A 26868-nucleotide genomic window follows, 5' to 3' on the forward strand; every position below is an offset into this window, starting at 1 on the left:
TGAATACTTTAGGATGTGAACCATCTCTAAAATGAGCAGTTCATCATAGATATTTGGGAAACAGTTTTTCAAGCTGCATTAGAAAGTCAGGCACCGCCCTGGCCGGTTGGCTCAGCGGTAGAGCGTCGGCCTAGCGTGCGGAGGACCCGGGTTCGATTCCCGGCCAGGGCACACAGGAGAAGCGCCCATTTGCTTCTCCACCCCTCCGCCGCGCTTTCCTCTCTGTCTCTCTCTTCCCCTCCCGCAGCCAAGGCTCCATTGGAGCAAAGATGGCCCGGGCGCTGGGGATGGCTCTGTGGCCTCTGCCTCAGGCGCTAGAGTGGCTCTGGTCGCAACATGGCGACGCCCAGGATGGGCAGAGCATCGCCCCCTGGTGGGCAGAGCGTTGCCCTTGGTGGGCGTGCCGGGTGGATCCCAGTCGGGCGCATGCGGGAGTCTGTCTGACTGTCTCTCCCTGTTTCCAGCTTCAGAAAAATGAAAAAATAAAAATAAAAAAAATAAAAATAAATAAAAATAAAAAAAAGAAAGTCAGGCACCTAATAGTAGTGGTGGTATGGGTTTTGCAGTCTCTGGACTGAAATTCCAAAAAGCTATGAAAACTTGATCTGAACTATTTTAGTCTTATTTGCCCTTACAGTGAACATTTATATATTTATGTATTTCATTCAGAGATATTAGAGTGGATAAGGGATTATGGAATTGTAGTAGGATGGCGCAGTAGTAATAGGAATTTTATATATATATATTTTTGGTTTTAAAAAATTTTATTTATTGATTTTGATTTTTCTAAATTAAAAAAAATTTTTTTTTAGAGAGAGAGGCGGGGAAAGAGAAACATCAATTTGTTGTTCCACCCATTAATGCATTCATTGGTTGATTGTTGTATGTGTCCTGACCAGGGATCAAACCCGCAACCTTGGCATAATGGACAGTACTCAAACCAATTAAGCTACTCGGCCAGACTTTATTTAGTGATTTTTAGAGAGAAAGAAGAAGGGAGAGAGAAAGAAAGAGAGGGAGAGAAACATTGATTTGTTGTTTCACTCATTTATGCATTCATTGGTTGATTCGTGTATGTGCCCTGACCAGAGGTTGAATCCACAACCTTGGCATATTGGATCAATGCTGTAATAAACTGAGCTACCTAGACAAAGCCAGGGATTTTAGATACTTTAACTTTATTTTAAACAATACAACTTATTCCTCTAAGATAATATTTTTTAAGCTAGTTTACCTCATATATCTTTCTTGGAAATTCAGTAGAGTTTTCAAAGGCTGAAATTGTATGCATTTTCTTAGCTTTACAAAATTATTTGTAGTTTGTTAAGGAACTATAATAACCTGACAAACATGAAATTAAGCAACATAATATCACTCCATTCTCTTTTCTTTGCTTGTTAGCATATGTAAATTTTCACATACATAAAAGTTCTCATAGTTAATATGTTATTTTGGGTCTTTTTTTTCCCTGCTGGATGTTTTATAGAAAGTTTGTCATATATTGATAGTCATTGTGCTTGTCATTTTTTAAAAAATTTTATTTATTCATTTTAGGGGGGGGGGAGCAGAAAGCATCAACTCCCATATGTGCCTTGACCGGACAAGCCCAGGGTTTCAAACCGGGAACCTCAGTGTTTCCAGGTTGACACTTTATCCACTGCGCCACCACAGGTCAGGCTGTGCTTGTCATTTTTAATAGCCTATTAATATGTCATATTTTCCTTAGACATTTTAGGCTTCTTAATCTATTTATGTATATATTTAAAATGTAAATGATGACTGATACATTGGCCTACCAAAACCTTGGTATTTCCTCAGTTGCTACCAATCCTTTCACTATTTCAGTTTTCCAGAGAAACTTAGTGGTAACCCTTTGTAGACCCCTCAAGAGAAGGGAGAGTTGATACTGGGGACCCAGTAGTGTGTGGCTTTATTGCAGAGAAGCAGTAGAGTGACTGAACAGAAATTTACTACTTCAGGATAAAATCAATGATAGGAGAAACCAGAAACCTAGCTCTTAGTTTGACTTACGTAATTTTCCAGTAAAACCTGGTTGATTATTCTGTCTATGAGTACATGTGTGCATGCCTGTGTGTTACAGAGAGATTGTATTTGTGAATATCACTTTTTTTCCCAGATTGAGAGCAGTGTGTGAGAATGATATTCCCTTGTTTGTTTCTAGTTCAATCTGTATATCCTTGGTTTCTATAGAGATTGATTGGCAAAATGCTTTTCTGTGTTCAGATTATATTAATTTGTAATACTATTAGCTTTCCTTTTGTGTTGACCTTTGTCTTGTAAGTTACCGTACATTTTGTCTATCCTAACAGGTGGCTTTGTAGAGTTAACAGGCATGGTTCCTGTCCATAATTCCATTTTTACTCTGTTCTCTGAATCTATTTTGTTCTATGTATTTCCTTTTCCCTTTCCTTTCCTGTTCTTTCTCCCTCCTGGTGTTCCCTCTTTTCTTCTTTCTTTTTATTTAAATTTTAGCTTAGTTCATTAATTCTGTTTTTAGGTCGGATGATGAGCAGAGCTCTGCGGATAAAGAGAGACTCGCCAGGTAGGAGAACAGTATCTTTTAGCATGATGAAATAGATAACACTGCTTTTTCTATCCTTTTTCTTACTCTGCTCTTTTCTTCCCCTTTCTCTGTGTTTTTCCATATCTGTGGCAAGAGAAGACAAGATTTTTAAGAAGTTTATGTGTGGTGGGAACTTTGGCTTCCCCCATCAGAAAGTGAGTGGTGAGTTGAGGGAACTTTACATAGAAATTTAAGAAATTACTTTTAGTTTTCTCTTTTCCTCCTTGTCTTAGCACTAAGTTGCACAGAACAAAAAAGCTTTTAGAGACAATACAACTGTGCCAGTTGGTGCTTTAGCAGGAAAATACTTTTATCAGAAGATTAATAAATATGCCTGTGTTTGCAATTAGTTTGTGGCCTTTAGGCCTTAGCCTTTACTTCATACCTCTCTAGAAAGCTCACCCTTATTTTTCTGTGTAGACTCACAGCCTAAATTACTATGTCTCAGCAATACTGGTGTTATTTTGGTGATTGAATCTTATGTGGTTTCCCAGAAAAGTTTCAGCAGCTTTAATATGACTATTTAAAAGATCAGCCTTCTGGACTTATCTGTCAGTTACTAGGAAGATAGGTGCTTTAAGTTTGAGAGTAGAATTTTATGTTTCTTAGACAAAGAAACTACATATATAAGGATCTCTGTGGTAAGACCTTTTCTCTGTTTTTCTGTTTTCTGTGATTTGGGACAATTCTGTAGGAGATAGCTCATTGATCCCAAAACCTGTTTTTACTACTTTCCCCCCCTCTTATCTGTCATTACCTCTTTGAGCTGGGTCACAAGCTTATTCTGCCATTTTAACTCATGCCTCCCACTAACTCTTTCCCCTTCAGAGAACTGATTTGGCCTGGTGTGGGAGAAAGAGCACTGGCATTGCGTTCATTGGTTGTGAAGGTCATTTAATTAAACTGCTTGACCTTAGTTTGCTCTTCTCATAAAAAGGAGATTTATGTTAGATTAGTTTTATTTTTTTCTGTTTTGACAAAAAACTTTTGTTCAAATAGAATCTTTCTGTAGTAATAGTAATAAATAAAAAGATAAAGTGAAGCTGCCCAGGTAGCAGAAATGTAGCATGTTGTTTGGTTCTCTTTGAGGCATCCGTGTGGAAAGCAAGAACTATTGGACTTTCAAAAAATCCAATTTGAAAGTACTGGATTATTATTTTTAAAATGATATTCTGTTTTGATTTTGAGAATGTTAGTATTGGAGATGTGAGCAACTTACCCTGATGGAATACAAAATGTCTGTTTCCAGCCTTTTCATCCTCCTCCCTACTCCTTTCCTACTCTCCAATTCACTTTGTCCCAAACTGGGGACCCCATAAGGGACTCTAGGAGATGATGTCTTACAATCTCTTGAGCTCCGTGCACTGGCACCACACCAAGATAGAGAAGGTAGGACTTTGTGCATTAGTAGGACAAATAAAACTTCAAAATCTTTTAATTCTGTCATCCAGTACTGAGAATAAGAGGGAAGCTTAACAAACAATATTTTATATTTTCACCAGTTGTTTAAAAACATACACTTTATAGACCAATGGTATTGATACTATCAATTCTTGTAGAAGCTATTGAGCAACAACATCTTTGTGTTGGAAAAATTGGTCATTTTTAATTTTCAGCCTGTAAATGGCTGAATTAGTAAACATGAAGTCAGCCAAGCTTAGATTATTGTCTTTCAGGAACTTAAGTGACTAAAATCAACATTTTTTTTTTTCTTTTTTTCATTTTTCTGAAGCTGGAAACAGGGAGAGACAGTCAGACAGACTCCCGCATGCGCCCAACCAGGATCCACCCGGCACGCCCACCAGGGGCGATGCTCTGCCCATCCTGGGCGTCGCCATGTTGCGACCAGAGCCACTCTAGCGCCTGAGGCAGAGGCCACAGAGCCATGCCCAGTGCCCGGGCCATCTTTGCTCCAATGGAGCCTTGGCTGCGGGAGGGGAAGAGAGAGACAGACAGGAAAGCGCGGCGGAGGAGTGGAGAAGCAAATGGGCGCTTCTCCTATGTGCCCTGGCCGGGAATCGAACCCGGGTCCTCCGCACGCTAGGCCGACGCTCTACCGCTGAGCCAACCGGCCAGGGCAACATTTTTTTTAAGACTGTCATTTCTTAAAACATTTTTTGTTCTGAAGTAGTGGTAACTTACATAGAAGGTGAAATTTCCAGGAGAATTGCTAATACCTGCTTACTCTCTGTCCACCTTGTTAGTTTCTGTTTCTAGCTCGCTCTGCATGAGAAGATTGGCCAAACTTACTCTAACTTTTGGGATTTCAGCATCCCTAAATCTAAATACCACATATCTTCAGCAGCTGACTTGGTATCCATATCACTCTCCTTGCCTCCAAATGTTCAGATGTAACCATTTGGATAGGACTTCTCCTCTCTTTCTCTCTATACAGGGAAAATCATAGTGAAATTGAACGACGGCGACGGAACAAGATGACAGCCTACATCACAGAACTGTCAGATATGGTGCCCACCTGTAGTGCCCTGGCTCGAAAACCAGACAAGCTAACCATCTTACGCATGGCAGTTTCTCACATGAAGTCCTTGCGAGGAACTGGCAACACGTCCGCTGATGGTTCCTACAAGCCATCTTTCCTCACTGACCAGGTCTCTGGGGTGGACAGCTCAGAGAGAATCTAGAGTCTGTTGAAAGTTTTGATCTTTTTGGAGTAGGTGACCATAATCCTGAATACTGGGAGTCATAGTAGAGCTGAATCTGTAGATTGTTTAGAGCAGGGGTTTTCAACTGCTGGTCAGTGGTCTGGTCACGGAAATTTCATGCCAGTCCACGAAAGAGTAACCACCCTGCTGTGTGTTAAGATTATAGACCCAATGACCTTAGTTGAATTCACTTATGCTCAGGGTAACATCTAACTTAGTGGCCCCTGAAATAAATCTCCTATTTTCACCAGTCTCCAAGTATGAAAAGATTAAAAACCACTGGTTTAAAGGACAAGAATTCAGCTCTTAAGGAGAAATTCAGACCATAGGAAAAGTGAATTTTAATCCCTGGATATACCATTTATTAGCATTGGAAAAGTGAGAAGTAGAGAAGACATGTGAAAACTATTTAGCAAGCTTGTGAGTATTTTAGAACTTTACTCATAAATACAGCCTGTAAGGTAGAAGGAAGAACAAATGAATCACCAGGTGAAGAGCTGACTGTGTCTGTGGAACCAGTCCTCTTCCTTGGCCATAGGTTTATAGAAGATGAAAGAAATTTATTTGTTATTCCTGAGGCAGCTTCCAGTTGTAGTGATAAAAGGAGTCTAATAGGTGGTGGTCAATGCTTAGTGAAATACTGTTATATTTGATGCATTATGAAAAGAATTGAGGAGGCAAAAACATTACCAGACTTTTGTGAACTCAGTCTGAATATGCATGTGTGAGTGGAAGAATATATACATAACTGAAAAACAATAGGAAAATGCATACCAAATGATGCCTTAAAGGCCCTGGCCTATTGGCTTAATACATAGAGTGTCAGCTCAGCATATAGACATCCTGGGTTTGATTCCTGGTCAAGGCACACAAGAGAAGCAACCATTTGCTTCTCTCCCCCACCTCCGAGGCCCTTCTGTCCCTCTTCTCCCATAGCCAGTGCCACAATTGGTTCAAGCATAGGCTGCTGGGAGCTGAGGATGGCTCAGTTGGTCCCAGTGTTAGTTTCAGGCACTAAAAATAGCTTGGTTGATTTGAGCATAAGCCCCAGATGGGGATTTGCTGGGTGGATCCCGGTCGGGAGTGCATAAAAAAAGGTCTTTGCTGACCGTCCTCCCTTAGGCCTGGTCATTCTATTTACTTTAGCCATCCTTCCAGTATATATCTACTGTACCTAGTCCCATGTAAGTTAAAATTTTTAAGGGCATTTCTTTTTTTTTAATTTTTTTAAGTGAGAGGAGGGGAGATAGGCAAACTCCTGCTTGTGTCCTCACCAGGATCCTCCCAGCAACCCCTGCCTGGGGTCGATGCTCCAGTCAACCAAGCTATTTTTAGTGCCTACGGCTGATGTACTTGGACCAACCAAGCCATTCTCAGTTCCTGGGCCAATGTTTGAACCAGTCAAGACACTGGCTGTGGGAGGAGAAGAGGAACAGAAGGGGGAGAGAGAAGGGGAGAGAAGAAGATGGTTGCTTCTCTTGTGTGCTCTGACTGGGAATCAAACCCAGGATGTCCATACACTGGGCCAATGCTCTATCCACTATCCACTGAAGCAACTGGCTAGGGAGCAAAGACTTCTAAGAATAAGGAAGCCATATTCTGTTTTGATTAAGAAAAGCACAGGGCCTTGGCCGGTTGGTAGAGAGTTGGCCTGGCATGCAGAAGTCCCGGGTTCGATTTCTGGCCAGAGCACACAGGAGAAGCGTCCATCTGCTTCTCCACCCCTCCCTCTCTCCTTCCTCTCTGTCTCTCTCTTCCCCTCCCGCAGCCGAGGCTCCATTGGAGCAAAGTTGGCCCGAGTGCTGAGGATGGCTCTGTGGCCCCTGCCTCAGGTGCTAGAATGGCTGTGGATGCAACAGAGTGATGCCCCAGAGGGGCAGAGCATCGCCTCCTGGTGGGCGTGCCGGGTGGATCCCGGTCGGGCACATGCGGGAGTCTGTCTGACTGCCTCCCCGTTTCCAGCTTCAGAAAAATGCAAGAAAAAGAAAAGAAAAGAAAAGCACAGAGTTGCTTGACCTGTGGTGGCGCAGTGGATAAAACGTCGACCTGGAAATGCTGAGGTTGCCAGTTCAAAACCCTGGGCTTGCCTGGTCAAGGCACTTATAGGAGTTGATGCTTCCAGCTCCTCCCCCTTTTCTCTCTCCTCTCTCTCTCCTCTCTAAAATGAATAAATAAAAATAAAAAAAGAAAAGCACAGGGTTACTGCAGAAATTTTTGGAAAATCCAGAAAGTATGAGGAAGAAAAAAATTAACCTTTAATGCCACTCTTTTATTCAAAGGATTTGAAATCCTTATTTCAAAGGATTTGATTTGGGAGAAAGCAAGAAGAATTTTACAAATAGTATGATCTATATGAAAGCACAGATAGTACAGATTTTATATATATGTGCATCAAAGTAGTCAGTTTGTTCTAATAGCACTCATACAGATACTCGTTCAACAAACTCCAGATATGCACCTTTTGTGGCCTAACCAGGTGCTTTGTGCTCTGAGAAACATAAAAAATAAGAGATTGTCATTAATGGAAACACACATGTAAATAAATCATAATAATATAATCAAGGTACAGTAGTAAGTCCTGTAGAAGTACAAATGTGGAAAACAAAGAATAGGGGAATAGTGTAAATTTTGGGAATAACTTAACCAATGCAAAAACAAAACCTAGTAAGAATGATTGAGATATTCAAAGAAAATCAAGTAGTTTCAACATGCCTTGGGAGATGATGACAGAAAGATAGGCTGAGAGGTAATGATGGAATATTTAGGTATTATGTTAAAGAATTTAGATTTTAACTTTTAGGCAGTGGCAAGCCATCAAAAATGTATTAGTAGGTGTGCTAGCATTTTAAGATTGGATTGGAGCCTGACCTGTGGTGGCGCAGTGGATAAAGCGTCGACCTGGAAATGCTGAGGTCGCCGGTTCGAAACCCTGGGCTTGCCTGGTCAAGGCACATATGGGAGTTGATGCTTCCTGCTCCTCCCCCTTCTCTCTCTCTTCTCTCCCTCTCTCTCCTTTCTAAAATGAATAAATAAATAAAATAAATAAATAAAATTATTTAAAAAAAAGAATGGATTGGAGAGAGTAAAAGCAGGGAGACCACTTAATTTGTCTTGATATAAGATGACTAGGACAGTGACTTAGTATTGGAAAATGGAACAGATAAAACTGAGTATGAGAGAGATTAGATAGATTTTAAGACATGTAGCCAGAGACAAAGGAGATACAGTACCGTTAAGAAATGCTAGAAGAGCAAAGAAGACTCTTTTTTGGAAGAGGAAATGACGACATGTTTTAAGATGTTGAAATTGAGTTGCAAATAGAGTATCTGTTTGAAAGTGTTCTAGATACTAGAACTTCAGGTCTGTTTAAAGCTCAAGAGAAAAAAGGCAAGTTTAGAGATATAGATTTGGTTATCATTTCATAGCAGGGAGGTGTGGATGTGATTTCTCAAGGAGAGGTTATGGTAACTTACAATAGAACATTCTAAATTCAAGTCTATGTTTAAGCCTTGAACAAAGGAGAGGGAACCTGAAGCAGAGAAGGGACACTTAATAAGGAAGAAAGCGTTGGAATGCTATGTCATAGAAGCTAGGAGAAAATAAAATTTATAGGATAGAATGGTTAACGTCAGATTTTGCAGAATGGGTAAAATGATAAAGACCCAGGAAAGGGGTTTTGAATGGGCAGTTAGGATGATTTGACTTAGCAATTAGTAACCTCCGAAAAAAATGTGAGTGCTGTGTTTTAGAGTGAAGGTTGCAGTGGGGTTGAGAAATGAAAGATAAGAGACTAGAGCCAGAGAATATATTATAAGAATAATATTATTCTTGGTATATAATCTTGGCACTGAAAAACAGATGAGTTGGGCAAAGTTGAGGGACGATTTGTGTAGACTTGAGAAAAGTTGATCATGTTAATAGATCTGAGGAGCAAGAGAGAGAAAACAGGCATATTTGTAGAGGAAGATCCTAAAAAGAGACCAGAGGGGTCAGATAAAGAACTCAGTTATTGTTAGCAGTTAAGTCATGCCCAGTTTTGAGTCCTGAGGTAAGGAGGATGGGGTTGGATAGTGACAGACACATTGAGAAAATATCTATTGGAGAAATACATCTTGTCAGTGAAGGTAATGACATTTAGGGTAAAAGCTGTGGCTGTGGGTCAGACAGGAGCCTGCAGTTGCTTATGGAGAGATACTTATGGTGGAGGTGTATTAATTCTCTCCATGAATAATAATACTTTTTTTTTTTCAGAGTTCAGTATTTACTTTTTTTTTCTCTTCCTTGGACAGGAACTGAAACATTTGATCTTGGAGGCAGCAGATGGCTTTCTATTTATTGTCTCATGTGAGACAGGCCGGGTTGTCTATGTCTCTGATTCAGTGACTCCTGTTTTGAATCAGCCACAATCTGAATGGTTTGGTAACACACTCTATGATCAGGTGCACCCAGATGATGTAGACAAGGTGCGTGAGCAGCTTTCCACTTCAGAAAACGCCTTGACAGGTATGAGATAATGTGGATGGAAAAATGAATGAAAGTCCTTTCTCTTTATTTTCTGAGACAGAAGTGTTTTTGCTCTTAAATTTGTTCATTAAATTTGGCAAGGCTTCACCTGACCAGGCGATGGCACAATGAAGAGAGCATCAGTCTGGGATGCAGAGGACCCAGATTTGAAACCGTGAGGTCACTGGCTTGAGCACTGGCTCATCCAGCTTGAGTGTGAGCTCATCGGCCTGAGTGTGGGATCACAGACATGACCCCATCCATGGTCGCTGGCTTGAGCCCAAGGTCTCTGGCTTGAGCAAGGGGTCACTGGCTTGGCTGGAGTCCCCCTGGTCAAGGCACATATGAGAAAGTAATCACTGAACAACTAAGGTACCACAAAAAAGAATTGGTGCTTCTCATCTCCCTCCCTGTCTGTCCCTGTTTGTCTTTCTCCCTCTCGCTCTCCTCTCTCTCCCTCTCTTTCCTCTCTCCGTCTCTTCTTCTCCCTCTCTTTCACTATATATATGTAAATTTGGCAAGGCTTCTAGAATTTTCTCCTTTAATGAACATAATCACTTCTTTATATTCATGTGCAGAACACATACTTTGTAGCTAGCTCATCCTTAGAAACTGTTTCATTAGTTACAATGCTCATTAAAAGTTTACTTTAATCTTAATATTAGAGTAAATAATACAGTAAAAGCCAAACCTATAACAAACTTTTTTTCTATTCTAAAAGAAATCATCTATATTTCTGTCTCATTTGTATGGGTAATTACCTGCTGCTTTTTCTAATCCCTTATGCTTGGATTTGTTTTATTTTATTATTTTTTTAAATTTTTAAATTTTTGACAGAGAAAGGAACAGATAGGGATGGACAGACAGACAGGAAGGGAGAGAGATGAGAAGCATCAATTCTTCGTGTGGCATCTTAGTTGTTCATTGATTGCTTTCTCATATGTGCCTTGACCAGGGGTTTCAACAGAGTGAGTGACCCCTTGCTCAAGCCAGTGACCTTGGGTTCATGCCAGCGACTTTTGGGTTCGATCCAGTTACCACAGGGTCATGTCTATGACCCAACGCTCAATCTAGCAACCCCATGCTCAAGCCAGATGAGCCCATGCTCAAGCTCGTGACCTTGGTGTTTCAAACCTGGGTCCTTCATGTCCCAGTCCGATGCTCTATCCATTGCGCCACCCCCTGGTCAGACTAATCCCTTATGGTTGGCTTTGTAGTTGGTTCTATGATAATAGATTTTTATTTTAGAGGGGACTTACCAGTCAGTGTATAAGGTTTATTTATTTATTTATTTATTAAGTGAGAGGAGGGAAGGTAGAGAGACAGACTCCTGCGTGCACCCAACCAGGATCCACCCAGCAACTCCCATCTAGAGCCAACGCTTGGACCAAACAAGCTATCCTTAGCACCTGAGGCTGATGCTCTAACCAGTTGAGCCACTGGCTGCTATAGAGGAAGAGAGAGAGAAAGGGGAGAGGGAGGGGAAGAAAAGTAGGTGGTCACTTCTCATATGTGCTCTGACTGGGGATTGTACCCAGGATGTCCACACACTAGGCCAATACTCTATCCACTGAACTAGCCAGTCAGGGCCAGGTTTATTTATGTATTTATTTTTGTATTTGTACTATTTTTCTGTCTTTTTTGGTTCCCTGCCTCTACTCCCATTTTAATGCTATTTAGTCCTTTGCCAGCATTTTGCTAAAGGAAACAAGTCACATCTGCTTCTAAGCACTCTGGAGAGAATTTTAAAGTGAAAGCAGATCAAAACTAGTAATTAAAATAAGACCATTGTAGTTATGTTAATGTTGGTATTTAGTTTCCCCTCTGATTTTTCTAGTTCTTTTTTGCAAAAGTTGCCATTGGTTTATATATGATGAAGGAAAAATTTTGGCATGAGACCGATACATGTTTCTATTGCTTATTAAATTGTCTTTTGTTTATTTATTGATTTTTAAAGAAAGAAAAACATTGATTTGTTGTATTTATGCATTCTTTGGTTGATTTTTGTTTATGCTTTGACCAGGGATCAAACGTGCAACCTTGGTGTTGGGATGACACTGTAACCAACTGATCTACCTGGCCAGGGCATAAAATTGTATTTAAACCAGTGACATTTACTCTGTGTGTGCACTCATACATATAAAAATAATTAGACCCAAGAATATAACTTTCTTACTTGCCAACCCTATTTCCCACTCTGACCTTCTCTTGCACAAGGTGCTACCTTTGAACTTAAGAGTAAGATTTATTGATGGGAATTGATGTATTTTAGGCTTGGAAACAAAATCCATCCACTCCTTGAACTGTTCTGTTATAAGCAGGGCATGAATAGGTTCCTTATTTTTCATTGTCTTCAGTGTCTCCCCTCTTCCCCATTTACAAGAATGCATTCCAGGCTGTTTTCAATTCTTCTTCAGGGCGTATCCTTGATCTAAAGACTGGAACAGTGAAAAAGGAAGGTCAGCAGTCTTCCATGAGGATGTGTATGGGCTCAAGGAGATCCTTTATTTGCCGCATGAGGTAAGTGTCAAACTGAAGATTGTGATTTGACATAGAAAAAATTAAGAGCTAAGGGTTTGATTTCTGGTCAGAGGAGTTGAACCCTTAATTCTAGTTGGATTAAATTTAACTCTCAAGACCCACATGGGTTGTAACATACAGTAAAGTGTCTGATAAGGGAACTCACATTTACTAAACTCCTCCTGTACCAGACATTATATTAGGTGTATTATGTCTGTCATCTCATTTTCCACAACTGTCTTTCGGGGTAGAATTCATGGTTACTATTTTGCTGAGAAAAAAACAGACTCAAATTAACTTCCAAGGATTATATAATGTCTGATACAAAATTTTATTTTAATCCATAGTAATTGGGCCCTGGCCGGTTGGCTCAGCGGTAGAGCGTCGGCCTAGCGTTCGGAGGACCCGGGTTCGATTCCCGGCCAGGGCACATGGGAGAAGTGCCCATTTGCTTCTCCACCCCTCCGCCGCGCTTTCCTCTCTATCTCTCTCTTCCCCTCCCGCAGCCAAGGCTCCATTGGAGCAGAGATGGCCCGGGCGCTAGAGTGGCTCTGGTTGCAACATGGCGACGCCCAGGATGGGCAGAGCATCGCCCCCTGGTGGGCGTGCCGGGTGGATCCCGGTCGGGCGCATGCGGGAGTCTGTCTGACTGTCTCTCCCTGTTTCCAGCTTCAGAAAAATGCAAAAAAACAAAACAAAACAAAACATAGTAATTGGACTCCAAACCTGTATTTTTTTTGCAGTACAACATGAGATAACATCAATGTATTCTGACCATTTTGGGGTAGAAGTTTCTTATGTCTTTCAATATTTTGTGTTTATACATTTTATACTGTACATTTTAGGACTCTAAGAAAAGGATAGTGGCTTCCTACATAGGTAAAAGTCACAAAATAATTTCAGGTTGTATAATGGAAATGACTATTTTGTACTGAGAGTATGCTTATTAGAAGTGATGAGTAGGATGTTAAGAAAGGTTTCCTGGGAAAGTTGCAGAATTGAATTGTGGCTCTGGTTTGAAGTAGCTTCAGAGCCAGACTATTGGGTTTGCCACTATCTTTTAAGATCCTGAGCAGATTAAATGACTACTTTGTGTTTTATCATATAATATTGGGAGTTAAATTAATATCAGCCTCATAAAGTTGTTATGAGGATTAGATGAATAAATATATGTAAAGATGCTTAGAATAGTACATTGCACATATTCTAAGTTTTATGTATTATTTTATAGAAAAGAGAGAAGGAAAGTAGAGAGGATGGGAGAGAGTGTACCAACATGTGGACATGGCTAATAGAAAGACAGAAACACGATAAATAATAACAGTGCAGCAAGCAAATAGATTGGGTTGCGGTACAGAGTCGGCAAATAAAGCTTTATTGGGAGAAGGCTATGCCCATTTGTTTAATATTGTATATGGTTGCTTTCATGCTATAATAGCAGAGTTGACTAGTTACAACAGATTGTATGGCCCACAAAGCTGAAAGTATTTACTATCTGGTCCTTTACAGAAAAAGTATACTACCAGATGTAGAGAATCTCTGTATTTGAAGAACATTCTAGACCGGGGTCTCAAACTCGCGGCCGCGGCCCACCGAACAATTTTGTGCGGCCCGCAGACTAGTCCACGAAGTTCAAAATATTTTGGATAAAATTAAGTAAGCCTAGGGGCCTACTTGTATTTTTCATTTCTCTAGCATCCTAGCTAGATATTAGCTTAGTTAACAGCAGTTGTGATGCGAACTACAGTTTCTGGTCGTTTTGTGACACTAAGTAAACTGCATGTACGATTGTGCTTGTTGTACTGATTTTTTTGTTGTTGTTTTCAACTGCAGTGAGAAAAGTGTTGCGGAACAGTTGCCTTTTGTAGACCTAGTGTGGCCCGCCGAATGGCTGTGATCTTGCTCTGCGGCCCACATGCTGAGTTGAGTTTGAGACCCCTGTTCTAGACAGTTACAAGTTTTAGAAATACCAAACCTGACTTCTTTATCTTTCTTGTTGGGAGCATTGTTAACAATTTTTTGTGTCTGGTTGTATCCAGAGCCTGTTTTAACAGATGAAAATTTTTTTTTAGTGCAGCTTAATTGCTTTTAATCTGTTTATTGAAACAGGTGTGGCAATAGCTCTGTGGACCCAGTTTCCATGAACAGACTGAGCTTTGTGAGAAACAGATGCAGGTGAGATCCTAAGCATTGATGGCCAGGTACCTGTAGAGATCATTACTTCTTCAGTTATCTTATCATCCCTCACTTCCCAGTTACTCTCTTTCTGGTAGTGTTTTCCCGAATTTCTACAGCTTCTTTTGATTATCCTGTTAAAGGAAGTTGCCCTACCACTTTCTCTACATTCTTCCCACTGTAGTACCTTTACATTGCTTTACTTTGGCAAGGGTCAACAATATGATGGTTACTTTTGAAAGAGAAAGATCCAAATATAGTTATCCTATTTTTTAAATACCCAATAACCTAAAGTTAAAGATTCTAAGCCAGTCTTATCTTTTTAAGTATTACTGGGCAGGGCTTTCTCCTCATACCTGTTATTCTTCCAGGAATGGACTTGGCTCTATGAAGGACGGGGAGCCTCACTTCGTGGTGGTCCACTGCACAGGCTATATCAAGGCCTGGCCCCCTGCAGGTAGGAATGTTGGAGAGTGTTTTCTCTCTTCGTGCAGCAGTTCCTCAGAGTATAAGAAATTTAGCTCACATTTTTACCATGTACCTGCTATGTGAAATGTATTTTGGTATAAACTAAGAAAATAGGAAAGAAAAGTAGACTCCATTCCTTCATGTATAGACTTTATTATAGTTGATGAGATGATTACGTAGACTTGAAAATGACTGTCTTGGCTGTGTCACAGAATGTACCATATTTCCCATGTATAAGAAGCACCTTTTGTTTGAAAATTTAGGGTCTAAACCAGTGTTTCCCAACCTTTTTTGTGCCATGCCCCACCTTAACCTTTCTAAAATTTTTATGTCCCCCCCATGTAACATACATAATTTTTAACATTAAAAAATTGATTTGTTCACTTAATAAACATAAATGATAGGTTCTAGGAAGAAATCACTATGAAATTGTTAACAAAACACAGTAAGTAAAATTTCAAAACATATAATGAAAAACAGAAATTTAAATTCAAATAATTTTAATACAGATTTTTCTATATTAATTTATTATTTTAATTTAGTGTGATCCTTGCGCTTGATGCTTGCTGCACAGAGATTTTATATTAGGTTCCAATTTGGTTAGCTTTAGTCTCAAGTCTCCACGTTGTGTTATATCCAGCCAATTTCTTTTTTTTTACCAGTAAATCATTTACAGCACTAAATCCACATTCAGCTAAAAATGAAGATGGAAACGGTAGCAATAGTTTTCTTGCACATTTGGTTGAATTTGGGTATTTGATTTCTGTTTCCTCACAAAGCCATGCCATCGCTCCTTTGATATTAAATAAAGCTTTAACTGACTCATCATTTTGCAATTCTGCGAGTTCTTCTTGATACTGCATATTTGATATATCAGACAAATCCACTAACATTGGCTGCATCATCCATGTTGGGAAATCAATTTGTTTTAAATCAGAAAATCTTTCTTTTAAATCAGCCGATAGAATATTCAAATGATTGACAATAACAAGTAAAGCGGTATCAGTTACTTCACATTTTTGGAGCCAATGAAACTGTTTAAAGTTTTTGTTGTTAATATGTTTCTGACATAACTCAATATTGGTAATGAAACCAAATATCTTTGCTTTTGCATCGACAAGAGTTTTATTTGTTCCTTGGAGTTGCTTATTTAATATATTTAGTTTTTCAAAGATATCGGCTAAATAACTCACAAATGCTTTACCATCTATTGTTAACAGATACTTCATTTCAGGTTTGTCGCTTAAAAAATCACTAAGAGTATCAAACAGTTCCATAAATCTTTTCAAACAGTTTCCTTTAGATAGCCATCTTACTTCAGTATGAAGTAAAAGTCTCACATGGTCTTCATTTTGTTCTTCACAAAATAGCTTGAAAAGACGCTCACATTTGGCACTAGCTTTAATAGCATTAACACACTTTATTACTGTATGTAATACTTCATTCAGAACAGGCGAGATGTTTTTAGCTACCAAGTTTTCCCTATGAATAACACAATGCACAAGAATCATTTCTGGATTTGCATCTTTCATCAATTTTAAGCAGCCATTTTTCTTGCCCATCATATTGGGAGCACCATCTGCAGCACAAGATGTTATATTTTTCATTGGTATATCATTGACATCTAAGCAGTTTTTTAGCTTATTATATATATTTTTGGAGGTAGTGGTGCTTTCTAATCTTTTACAGAACAACATTTCTTCAGCAAAATGTCCTTTATCAATATATCTTACGTAAGTTATCAATACTGCCTCACTGTCTCTCAAAGTTGATCCATCCATTTGCAAGGAGAATTTTCTTGTTTTCAGCTTTTCAATAAGTTGTTTTTCAATATCCTCACTTATTTCGTCTATTCTTCTGCTAACAGTATTGTTACTGAGTGGCATAGCTTTTACATCTTTGTCATCTTTTTCAAGAACTGTTTTAAGAAATGCTGATACTGACAGTTTTATTAAATTCTCTCCTATAGTGTGATTTTCTCCAGTTTTAGCGATGAATAAAGAAATTTGATAACTAGCCTCAAGAACACAATTATTAGTTGAAGTATGAGCAGTAAATAGAGACTTTAATGTTGTTCTTTTTTCAAAATTTTTCTTTAAAGTTTTAAAGTAACTCAAATCTGAATTAATATGAGCACTATGTTTTGCCTTCAAATGCGCCTCAAGACGACCTCGTTTCATTGATTCGTTGGTCAAGCATTGCTGGCATAAAAGACAAAAAGGAATCCGCTCATCGTGAACAGCGGGTATGAACCCAAATTTTAAATATTCCTCCGAATATTGATGAGTTTTTTTATTGCTTGCACCACTCATTTTACTATGGGCTATAAGAAATAAAAATAAGATCAATTAAAAACTAATATTAAAATATGTGTTAAAATATATTCAATGTGACATAGAGTAAACGTATACTAATAATTCATATTTATTTAAATGTATATAACACGTTTACTACACTACCACCGCAAATCAAAAGGTATCTATATTTTTTCCATTTGACAAAATTTTCTGGAAAGTTATGCTTCTAAAATTAAAATTGTCATGCATGCACTATTATAGCCCCAATAATATTTATAAAATATTAGTGCTTTCTAGCCCTGATGCAAGAAGTACTTAATAAAGAGTTTAATATTGATAAAAATAAAATCAAATACTTACCAATTATATCTATACAATATATATATGTATTTTTACTAAATCAACGAGCTTTTACAACAGTTTTGACTGACACTTCTTTCAAATTAACACCAACTGAATGATGTGAAACACTACAGAAGTTGCGATGGGCCAATTAGGTGAGAATAACTGCGTTGTTTAGCGAGTTTTTAAAACGTCCGGGGTTCCCCGCGGCAGACGGCCCGCTCCGCGGTGAACCCAGGACGAAGTTTACTTGATGACGCCAATCACCCAGTTGATATTTTGGTCTCGTCAAACGAAATTATACTTAATAATTATTTACCGCAATTATTTAAGAATTGCATTTTTTGTTAAATTTGGAACCAATATCTAGCATTGCATTTAAATGGCCCGGGGCTAAAGAGTTAAAGTCGTGTCGAGTCCATTTTCAAATTGCCCCCCTTAACTATCGAATTGCCCCCCTGTGGGCCCCACGTTGGGAAACACCGGTCTAAACACTGGGTGCGTCTTGTATACAGTGGTTGCAGATTTTTTAAACTTGCATTTCCCACATTTTCATGCTTGTCTTTGTGCTTGTTATACCTGGGTGAAAAGATCCTGGGATAATATCAAGATTGAGATTGTTATCAAGTCATTTAAAAAGTGTGGCATTTCAAATGCCATAGATGGAACTATGGACAAGGCAATATATGAAGATAGTGATTCGTCATCAGACACAGATGAGGACAAGCTAATGGATGGAAATTTTGACAGTGATGAGGAGTTGTATGGATTTTATGATGAATAAAACTTGAGTTCAATAACTTTATGTAATACCTTTTTTTTTTTCAAATTTTGGGCCCCAAAATTAAGGTGCGTCTTATACATGGGAACATCTTATATACATGGGGAAATACGGTAGTTTTTAAATGTGCAAATTTATAATTATCCTGAATACCTATGTTCTAAGTATTTGTGTGTAAAAAAAGTTGGCCTTGAATACAGTTAATTTGGGAAAGCTTTCTAAAGTAGGAGGAAGACTGAAGGAGAAGAAGGAAATGGCTTCATTGAAGTAACTTACAAAAGGAATATTCTTACCCTGGCTGGATAGCTCAGTTGGTTAGAACATTGCCCCGAAGCAGAGTTTGCTTGTTCCATCCCTGGTCAAGGCACATACAGGAACAGCTTGGTGTTCCTATCCCTCTCACTCTCCCTTTCGCTCTCTCTAAAATCAATAAATAAAAATGAAAAGGAATATATTCATTGTCATACCTTTAAATCAGGATGTGAAACAGATGAGCTTTACTAGAATTTGAAGTCAAACAGGGAGCATGAGAAGGGTGGTTTGTTGTAGGGACTAGCCTTTTAAATTGACATTTCAGAATTGCCAAATTTTAGCAACTTTATTACTTCCCTGTTGGATGGCTATGATTTGGAAGTAGGTGTTATAGGGAGACAGAAACTAAAAGGGGAGGCAAGGTGGTATATTTCGGTATGAGATCGAACTTTGGATTTGTAAACACCTGGGTTTGATTCTGGCATTGTTATTTACTAGCAGTAAAACCTTGGGTAAATTGCTTGACCTTCGTAAAAACAAAACAAAACACAGAACCTCAATTTTCTCATCTGTGATTTGGAGCTAATATATCCAGTATAGGGTTATTGTGCCAATTAGTTAAAAGTAAGGAAAATACCTGCCCAGTTCCTGGTATATTGTTGGCACCCAATAAATGGTAGCTAAATACAATTAACTAAGTAGTCATGGCATTTGAACATTTTACTTTATATGCTGTATAAGTTTATATGTTGTTTATGAAGTATACATTGTCTTTCATACTTCTTTATTGCTTTCAAAGCAATTGTTTTTCTTTTTGAAGATTTTTTTTTTTTTCATTTTTCTGAAGCTGGAAACAGGGAGAGACAGTCAGACAGACTCCCGCATGCGCCCGACCGGGATCCACCCGGCACGCCCACCAGGGGCGAAGCTCTGCCCACCAGGGGGCGATGCTCTGCCCATCCTGGGCGTCGCCATGTTGCGACCAGAGCCACTCTAGCGCCTGAGGCAGAGGCCACAGAGCCATCCCCAGCGCCCGGGCCATCTTTGCTCCAATGGAGCCTTGGCTGCAGGAGGGGATGAGAGAGACAGAGAGGAAAGCGCGGCGGAGGGGTGGAGAAGCAAATGGGCGCTTCTCCTGTGTGCCCTGGCTGGGAATCGAACCCGGGGCCTCCGCACGCTAGGCCGACGCTCTACCGCTGAGCCAACCGGCCAGGGCCTCTTTTTGAAGATTTTATTTATTGATTTTACAGAGAGAAGAGAGGGAGTGAGTGAGAACTATCAGCTCATAGTTGCTTCACTTTTGTTGTTCATTGCTTGCTTGTTGCTTGTCATATGTGCCTTGACCTATGTGATAGGGCAAGCCCAGGTTTAGAATCAGTGACCTCAGCATTCCAGGTTGATGCTTTAATCACTGCACCACCACAGGCCAGGTAGCAATTCTATTTTTCTTGGTAAAAAGAAGATAACTATGCAGAGAGGAGAGAGAAAATGCATCTTTCCTTTTTACATAAAATATTGAAATATTGGGTTCTCTTATTTTCAGAGGACATAAATAACTGTTGTTTGTTTCAATTTTATTTTTGGTTGTTTGCTTACTTTAAAAGTAACAGGTTGGGCCTGACCAGTCAGCAGCACAGCCGATAGAGCACCAGACTGGGACACAGGACCCTGTTTCAAAACCCTGATGTCACCTGCTTAAGTACAGGCTCATCCAGCTTGAGCACAGGCTCACCAGCTTGAGTGCGGGGTCACTGGCTTCAGCATGGGATCATAGACATGACCCCTGTGGTCTTTGGCTTCAGCCCAAAGGTTGCTGGCATGAAGCCCAAGATCTGCTGTAACACCGTCAAAGTACATATGAGAAAGCAATCAGTGAACAACTAAGATGCTGCAACAAAGAATTGATGCTTTTCATCTCTCTCCCTTCTTGTCTTTCTGTCCCTATCTGTCCCTCTCTCTGTCACACACATACAAAAAAGTCACAGGTTGGGTAAGACGGTTATTCTTTGTCACAGAATAAATGGCTGTCAGCATATGTGTTTGGTTTGGCCAGCATAGTTTTTTAGAATGTTTTGGGTGGGACCACATTCTGTAGTTTATTACAATTAATTTGAATAAAATATACAAATTTATATATATAAATACTTAAAATAGTATTTTGCACATATGTAAATTCTATATAGTTGTTTATCTGTATCCTTTATTTATTTTTACTTTTTTGAGAGAGAAGCAGGGAGGAGAGACAGAAACATCAAGTGGCTTCTATATGTGCCCTGACCAGATAATCAAACTGGCAACCTCTGTACTCTGGGACAATGCTCCAGAGTTATCCAGCCAGGGCTTAACTTTTATCGGTTTTCAGAGATACAGAGGAAGGGAGAGAGAAGAGAAGAGGGAAGGGAAGCATTCATTTGTTGTTCCACTCAGTTGTTAATTTTTTGGTTGCTTCCTGTGTGTGCCTTGACTGGGGATTGTACCCTCAACTTTGTTGTTTTTAGGACGATGCTCTTAATGGACTGAGCTAACTCTCTGGGGCCTTCAACCACCTTTAAAAACATTTTTTTAATCAAGCACCTTTGTTTCCTTAAATATTTAAAAAAAATTTTTTCAATTCTTTTTTTTAAGAATTGAAGTATAGGCCCTGGCTGGTTGGCTCAGTGGTAGAGCGTCAGCCTAGCGGAAGTCCCGGATTCGATTCCTGGCCAGGGCACACAGGAGAAGCGCCCATCTGCTTCTCCACCCCTTCCCCTCTCCTTCCTTTCTGTCTCTCTCTTCCCCTCCTGCAGCCAAGGCTTCATTGGAGCAAGGATGGCCCAGGCGCTGGGGATGGCTCCATGGCCTTTGCCTCAGGCACTAGACTGGCTCTGGTCACAACAGAGCGACGTCCCGGATGGGTAGAGCATCGCCCCCTGGTGGGCATGCATGGTGGATCCCGGTTGGGCGCATGCGGGAGTCTGACTGCCTCCCCGTTTCCAGCTTCAGAAAAATACAAAAAAAAAAAAAAAAAAAGAATTGAAGTATAGTTGGCCTTGGGCAGTTGGTTTAGTTGTAGAGCGTCAGCCCAGCACATGGAAGTCATGGGTTCAATTCCCGGCCAGGGCACACAGGAGAAGCACCCATCTGCTTCTCCACCCCTTCTCCTTCCCTTCTCTCTCTCTCTCTTCCCCTCCCGCAGCCAAGGCTCCATTGGAGCAAAGTTGGCCTGGACGCTGAGGACGCTCAGGTGCTAGAATGGCTCTGGTTGCAACAGAGCAAGGCCCCAGATGAGCAGAGCATCGCCCCCTAATGGGCTTGCCGGGTGGATCCTGGTCGGGTGCATGTGGGAATCTATCTCTCTGCTTCCCTGCTTCTCACTTCAGGAAAAAAAATAAAAGTGTAGTTGACATATTATATTAGTTTCAGGTATAAAACACAATGGTGGGACATTTATATACCTTATGAAGTAATCACCATAATAGGTTTAGTAACCTTGTCACTATATATAGTTATTATAACATTATTAACTATATTCCCTATGCTGTACATTATATCCCGGTGACTTATTTATTTTATAACTAGGAATCAAACCGCTTAATCTCCTACATCCTTTTTGCTCATCCCTTTAGCCCCTTTCCTCTGATGACCATCAGTTTTTTTTATGTATCTATGAGTACCTTTATTTTATCTTTTGGCACTCTTTATTGTTTTATGCCTAGCTTCTTCATACCTACATGCATTTTATTTTGTTTTACTTTATTTTATATGAGGGATAGAGATAGGTAGGAAGGGAGAGAGATGAGAAGCATCAACTCATAGTTGCTTCACTTTAGTTCATTGATTGCTTCTCATACATGCCTTGATGGGGGGTGAGGAGGCACAAACCAAGCCAGTGACCCCTTGTTCAAGTCAGCTACCTTGGGCTTCAAGCCAGCAACCTTTGGACTCAAGCCAATGACAATTGGATAATTTCTCTAATCCCACGCTCAAGCCAGCAACCCCGCACTCAAGCTGGATGAGCCCATGCTCAAGCCAATGACCTCAGGGTTTCAAACCTGGGACCTCAGTGTACCAGGTCAACGCTCTATCCACTGCACCACCATAGGTCAGGCCCTACATGCATTTAAAATTTTTACCTATTAGACTTTGAAGACATTTGAGTTTTAAGATCAATGTTAAATCTTCAACACCACCTTCCTGAAGGTGTCTCCCTTCCAGATGATGACCCAGAGGCTGGCCAAGGAAGCAAGTTTTGCCTAGTGGCCATTGGCAGACTGCAGGCAAGTATGAATTTTCCATGTCTGTATCCTCCCTTTAGATATATATATATATATATATATATATATATATATATATGCACGTGCGTGTGTGTGTGTGTGTGTGTGTGTGTGTGTATATATATTTTACATAGATAGAGAGGAAGGGAGAGATTGTGAAGCATCAACTCATAGTTGTGTCACTTTAGTTGTTCATTGATTGCTTCTCATACATGCCTTGACTGGGGGGCTCCAGCCTAACTGGTGACCCTTTACTCAACCAGCGACCTTAGGCTTCAAGCCAATGACATGACCTTGGAATCATGTTGATGATTCTGAGCTCAAGCTGGCGACCTCGGGGTTTTGAACCCAAGACTGGGTTGATGCTCTATCCATTGTGCTACCACCAGTCAGGCTATATCCTCCCTTTTTAATGAGAAGAAATCTCCTTCAGGACTTGTTCTTTTTTTTTTTTATACTCTGAATACAGATGAACAATTCTGTAAAACATACTTGGAGAACCATAGTTAATGATGCTCCTCTTGAATTTAACAGAAGCCAAAGAGGATGAGAGAGGGAGGGAGATCTTTTCCCCTTAATTTTCATATGTTCAATTTTACAGTGCTGAATTTTCTATTTTTAACTAATTTCTTTTGCCTATAACAAAAGAAGAGAGATTTCTTTCCCATTTTATCTTTATATGACTAACGAGAGAAGTAGAATTATTTTAGTTCTTTTCACAAAAATAGATACTTGGGAGTATAATTTTCCAATCTGAATAATGGACACAGCCTAGCTAAATGAAGGTAGGTGAATTTTGATTCAATGAGTTTTTGTTTTTCTTTACAAAGTTGGTAAAGAGTACATGTATAGAGGTGGGGCTAGGCCTTATGCCCTCTCTGTGCTTGTGATTGTCATTTTTTCTTCCTGGATAAAGTGTGAAAGTTTTGAAACTCCTAAAACTGGGAGCCTCATGTCTATGTAATTGACCATGAGTTGGTGGGAAATACATCTGTAAACAATTACGTCATGTTATCTCATTTTGTCTCTTTATTTTCAGGTAACTAGTTCTCCCAACTGTACAGACATGAGTAATGTTTGTCAGCCAACAGAGTTTATCTCTCGACACAACATTGAGGGAATCTTTACTTTTGTGGATCACCGCTGTTTGGCTACAGTGGGGTACCAACCACAGGTGAGGAGCTGGAACTGTTCTACCACTGATACTTCGGCTCCTTGTTTTCTCTTGGCTTTACTGAGATTGTTCAATCTTGTTGATTCCAGAGATAGCCAAACATATCAGCCCTTAGCTCAGAACTGTCAGTAGCTAAATATAGTCTTAGCTTTTTACTGATGTTATTCTCATTCAGTTTCAAAAAATATGGCTTCTGAAGCCAGCTGGGAACAGCAGGTATGAATATGTTTTTTGTTGTTGTTAATAATATTAATGCAGCTATTGATGCAGAAGTGCTAATTTCAATTAGTTAATAATGTTATGGACAGCTTTCCATAATTTATCTAATCACCTAGTTGAATAGTAACCCACAAGTTATGATTTTATTTAGATTTCTCATTCAGCAGACTGAGTAACTACACCTGAATTGAGAAATAAGTCATTATGTAATCATTTAAAACTAAAGTGCCTAGCCTGACCAGGTGGTGGCGCAGTGGATAGAGCTTCGGACTGGGATGCGGAAGGACCCAGGTTCGAGACCCCGAGGTCGCCAGCTTGAGTGCGGGCTCATCTGGCTTGAGCAAAGAGCTCACCAGCTTGGACCCAAGGTCGCTGGCTCCAGCAGGGGGTTACTCGGTCTGCTGAAGGCCCACGGTCAAGGCACATGTGAGAAAGCAATCAATGAACAACTAAGAAGTCGCAATGCGCAACGAGAAACTGATGATTGATGCTTCTCATCTCTCTCCGTTCCTGTCTGTCTGTCCCTGTCTATCTCTGCCTCTGTAAAAAATAAAAATAAAAATAAAAATAAAAAAAAAATAAAAAAAATAAAAAATAAAAAACAAACAAACAAACAAAAAAAAGCTAAAGTGCCTAGGAGGAAGTTCCAGCTGTGGCTGTGTGAAGAAGGTAAAAAGCAGTCTTGATAAACAAGAACAAAGTTGGAGGATTTATGCTTCCTGATTCAGTGTGGTATTAGTATAAGGATAGGTACATAGATCAATAGACCAGAATAGAGTTCATTCTCACTTGGTCAACTAATTTTCAACAAAAAATGCTAGGAGAATTCAGTGGGGGAAAGGAAATCTTTGAAGCAAATAGTGATGGGACAATTGGATATATGTATGCAGAAAGAAAAATAGACTTACAAAACTTTTAGAAGTAGGAGAAAATCTTTGGATCTTGAGTTAAGATTTCTTATATGACACTAAAATAATGATTCACAAAAGAAACAAATTTTTTTTTTGAAACAAATAAATTTGATTTCATAAAAATTAAAATTTTCCTTCTTGAAAGGACATAATTAAGAAAGTAAGAAGACCAGCCACAAACTAGGAGAAAGTATTTCAAATCGTATGTCTGAGAAAAGAAGTGTTAAAATTCATTAAGACAGCCAGTAAAGAAAGGGTAAAAGCAAGATTTGAATAGACATCTCATTAAAGAAGAAATATGAATGGCACATAAAAAGATATTCATCATCCTTAATCATTAGGAAAATACAAATAAAAACCACAATGAGATACAGTATATGCCCACTAGAATAGCTATAATCAGGAAGTATTCTCAATCTTACCTCAATTTAAAAATTTAAATTTAATTAAAAAGAATTTTAAAATATTGGCAAGAATGTGGAGAAACTGGAACCATAATACAGTGTTAGCAGACAGATAACAGGGTATAGCCATTTTGGGAAAATATTTTGGCAATTTCTTAAAAAGTTACGTAAACACCCCACAACCTAGCAATTCCACTCCTAGGTAGTTACCTAAGAGAAATGGGAACATTGGTTCACTCAAAGATTTATACACTCATATTCATAGTTGTATTATTCATAATAGCCAAAAAGTGAAACAGTTTAAGTATCCATTAACTAGTGAACGGATATTCAAAGTGTAGTATATCCATGTTAGAATACTGCTGAGCAATAAAAAGGAATATATATTATTGATGCATGCAGTGGCATAGATGAACTTCAAAAGCATGTTAATGAAAGAAGCCAGATATAAAAGACATCATATTGTATGATTTCATTTATATGAAATTTTTAAAAGAGGCAAAACTAAAGAAGCAGAAGGCAGATTAGTGCCTTCTTGGCTAGAACATTGGGAGCAGTGATATACTCCCGCAAGGAAGTTTTGGGGGCAGTAGACATATTCTAAAACTGGATTGTGCTAATGTTGCACAGCTGTGCAAATTTACTGTAGGTCATCAAATTGTACACTTAGAATGATTGAATTATATATATAAATTATAACCTCAAATCTATAAAAAATACAGTTAAAATAAACACACAGTGTTCTAAAAAAATGCTTTAAAAGGCTAGTTGCTTAGCAGATTCCATCTTTTGTTTTTTTTTTTTTTTTCTCCACACTTACCTATAATGCTAGGATAAATACAGGAGAAGTAAAATCCAAGTCTCCTGCAAATGGGCCAGGAAAGTTAGATGCTCATAAAAGTGTTGATCTTATTCTTCCTTTTCCCTTTTAGGAACTCTTAGGCAAGAATATTATAGAATTCTGTCATCCTGAAGACCAGCAGCTTCTAAGAGACAGCTTCCAACAGGTAACTTTTTTTCCTGGTTTGTGTCTAAATAATATTTTTATCTACTATTATCAAATTCATTCCACAAATACTTACTTTTTTTCCTTAAGTGAGAAGTGGGGAGGAAGAGAGACAGACCCCCATATGTGTCATGACCAGGATCTACTGGGCAAGCCCCCTATGGGGTGATGCTCTGCCCATTTGGCACCATTGCTCGGCAGCCGAGCTATTTTAACACTTGAGGCGAGGCCATGGAGCCATCCTTAGCACCCGGGGCCATCTTGCTCCAACCAAACCATGGCAGCAGGAGGAGAAGGGAGAGAGAGATAGGGGAGA

At 39.4% G+C, this 26868-nt stretch overlaps 1 protein-coding gene across 8 annotated transcripts in view; it reads left to right on the plus strand.

Annotated features, from left to right (window-relative positions):
- Positions 1-26868, plus strand: part of ARNT (aryl hydrocarbon receptor nuclear translocator) — a 93056-nt gene that overhangs the window by 51565 nt on the left and 14623 nt on the right. For 5 of the 8 annotated variants that reach the window (XM_066268020.1, XM_066268016.1, XM_066268017.1 and 2 more), the window contains 9 exons: positions 2519-2563; positions 4980-5193; positions 9537-9750; positions 12168-12270; positions 14380-14445; positions 14817-14902; positions 22765-22841; positions 23878-24012; positions 26479-26553. In XM_066268020.1, coding sequence (XP_066124117.1) covers positions 2519-2563; positions 4980-5193; positions 9537-9750; positions 12168-12270; positions 14380-14445; positions 14817-14902; positions 22765-22841; positions 23878-24012; positions 26479-26553 — 1015 coding nt within the window. The remainder of the gene's footprint in view (positions 1-2518; positions 2564-4979; positions 5194-9536; positions 9751-12167; positions 12271-14379; positions 14446-14816; positions 14903-22764; positions 22842-23877; positions 24013-26478; positions 26554-26868) is intronic. The other 3 variants (XM_066268022.1, XM_066268023.1, XM_066268019.1) reach the window with 2 other exon arrangements.

Source organism: Saccopteryx bilineata, chromosome 3, assembly GCF_036850765.1.
Source record: "Saccopteryx bilineata isolate mSacBil1 chromosome 3, mSacBil1_pri_phased_curated, whole genome shotgun sequence".
Taxonomy (NCBI): domain Eukaryota; kingdom Metazoa; phylum Chordata; class Mammalia; order Chiroptera; family Emballonuridae; genus Saccopteryx; species Saccopteryx bilineata.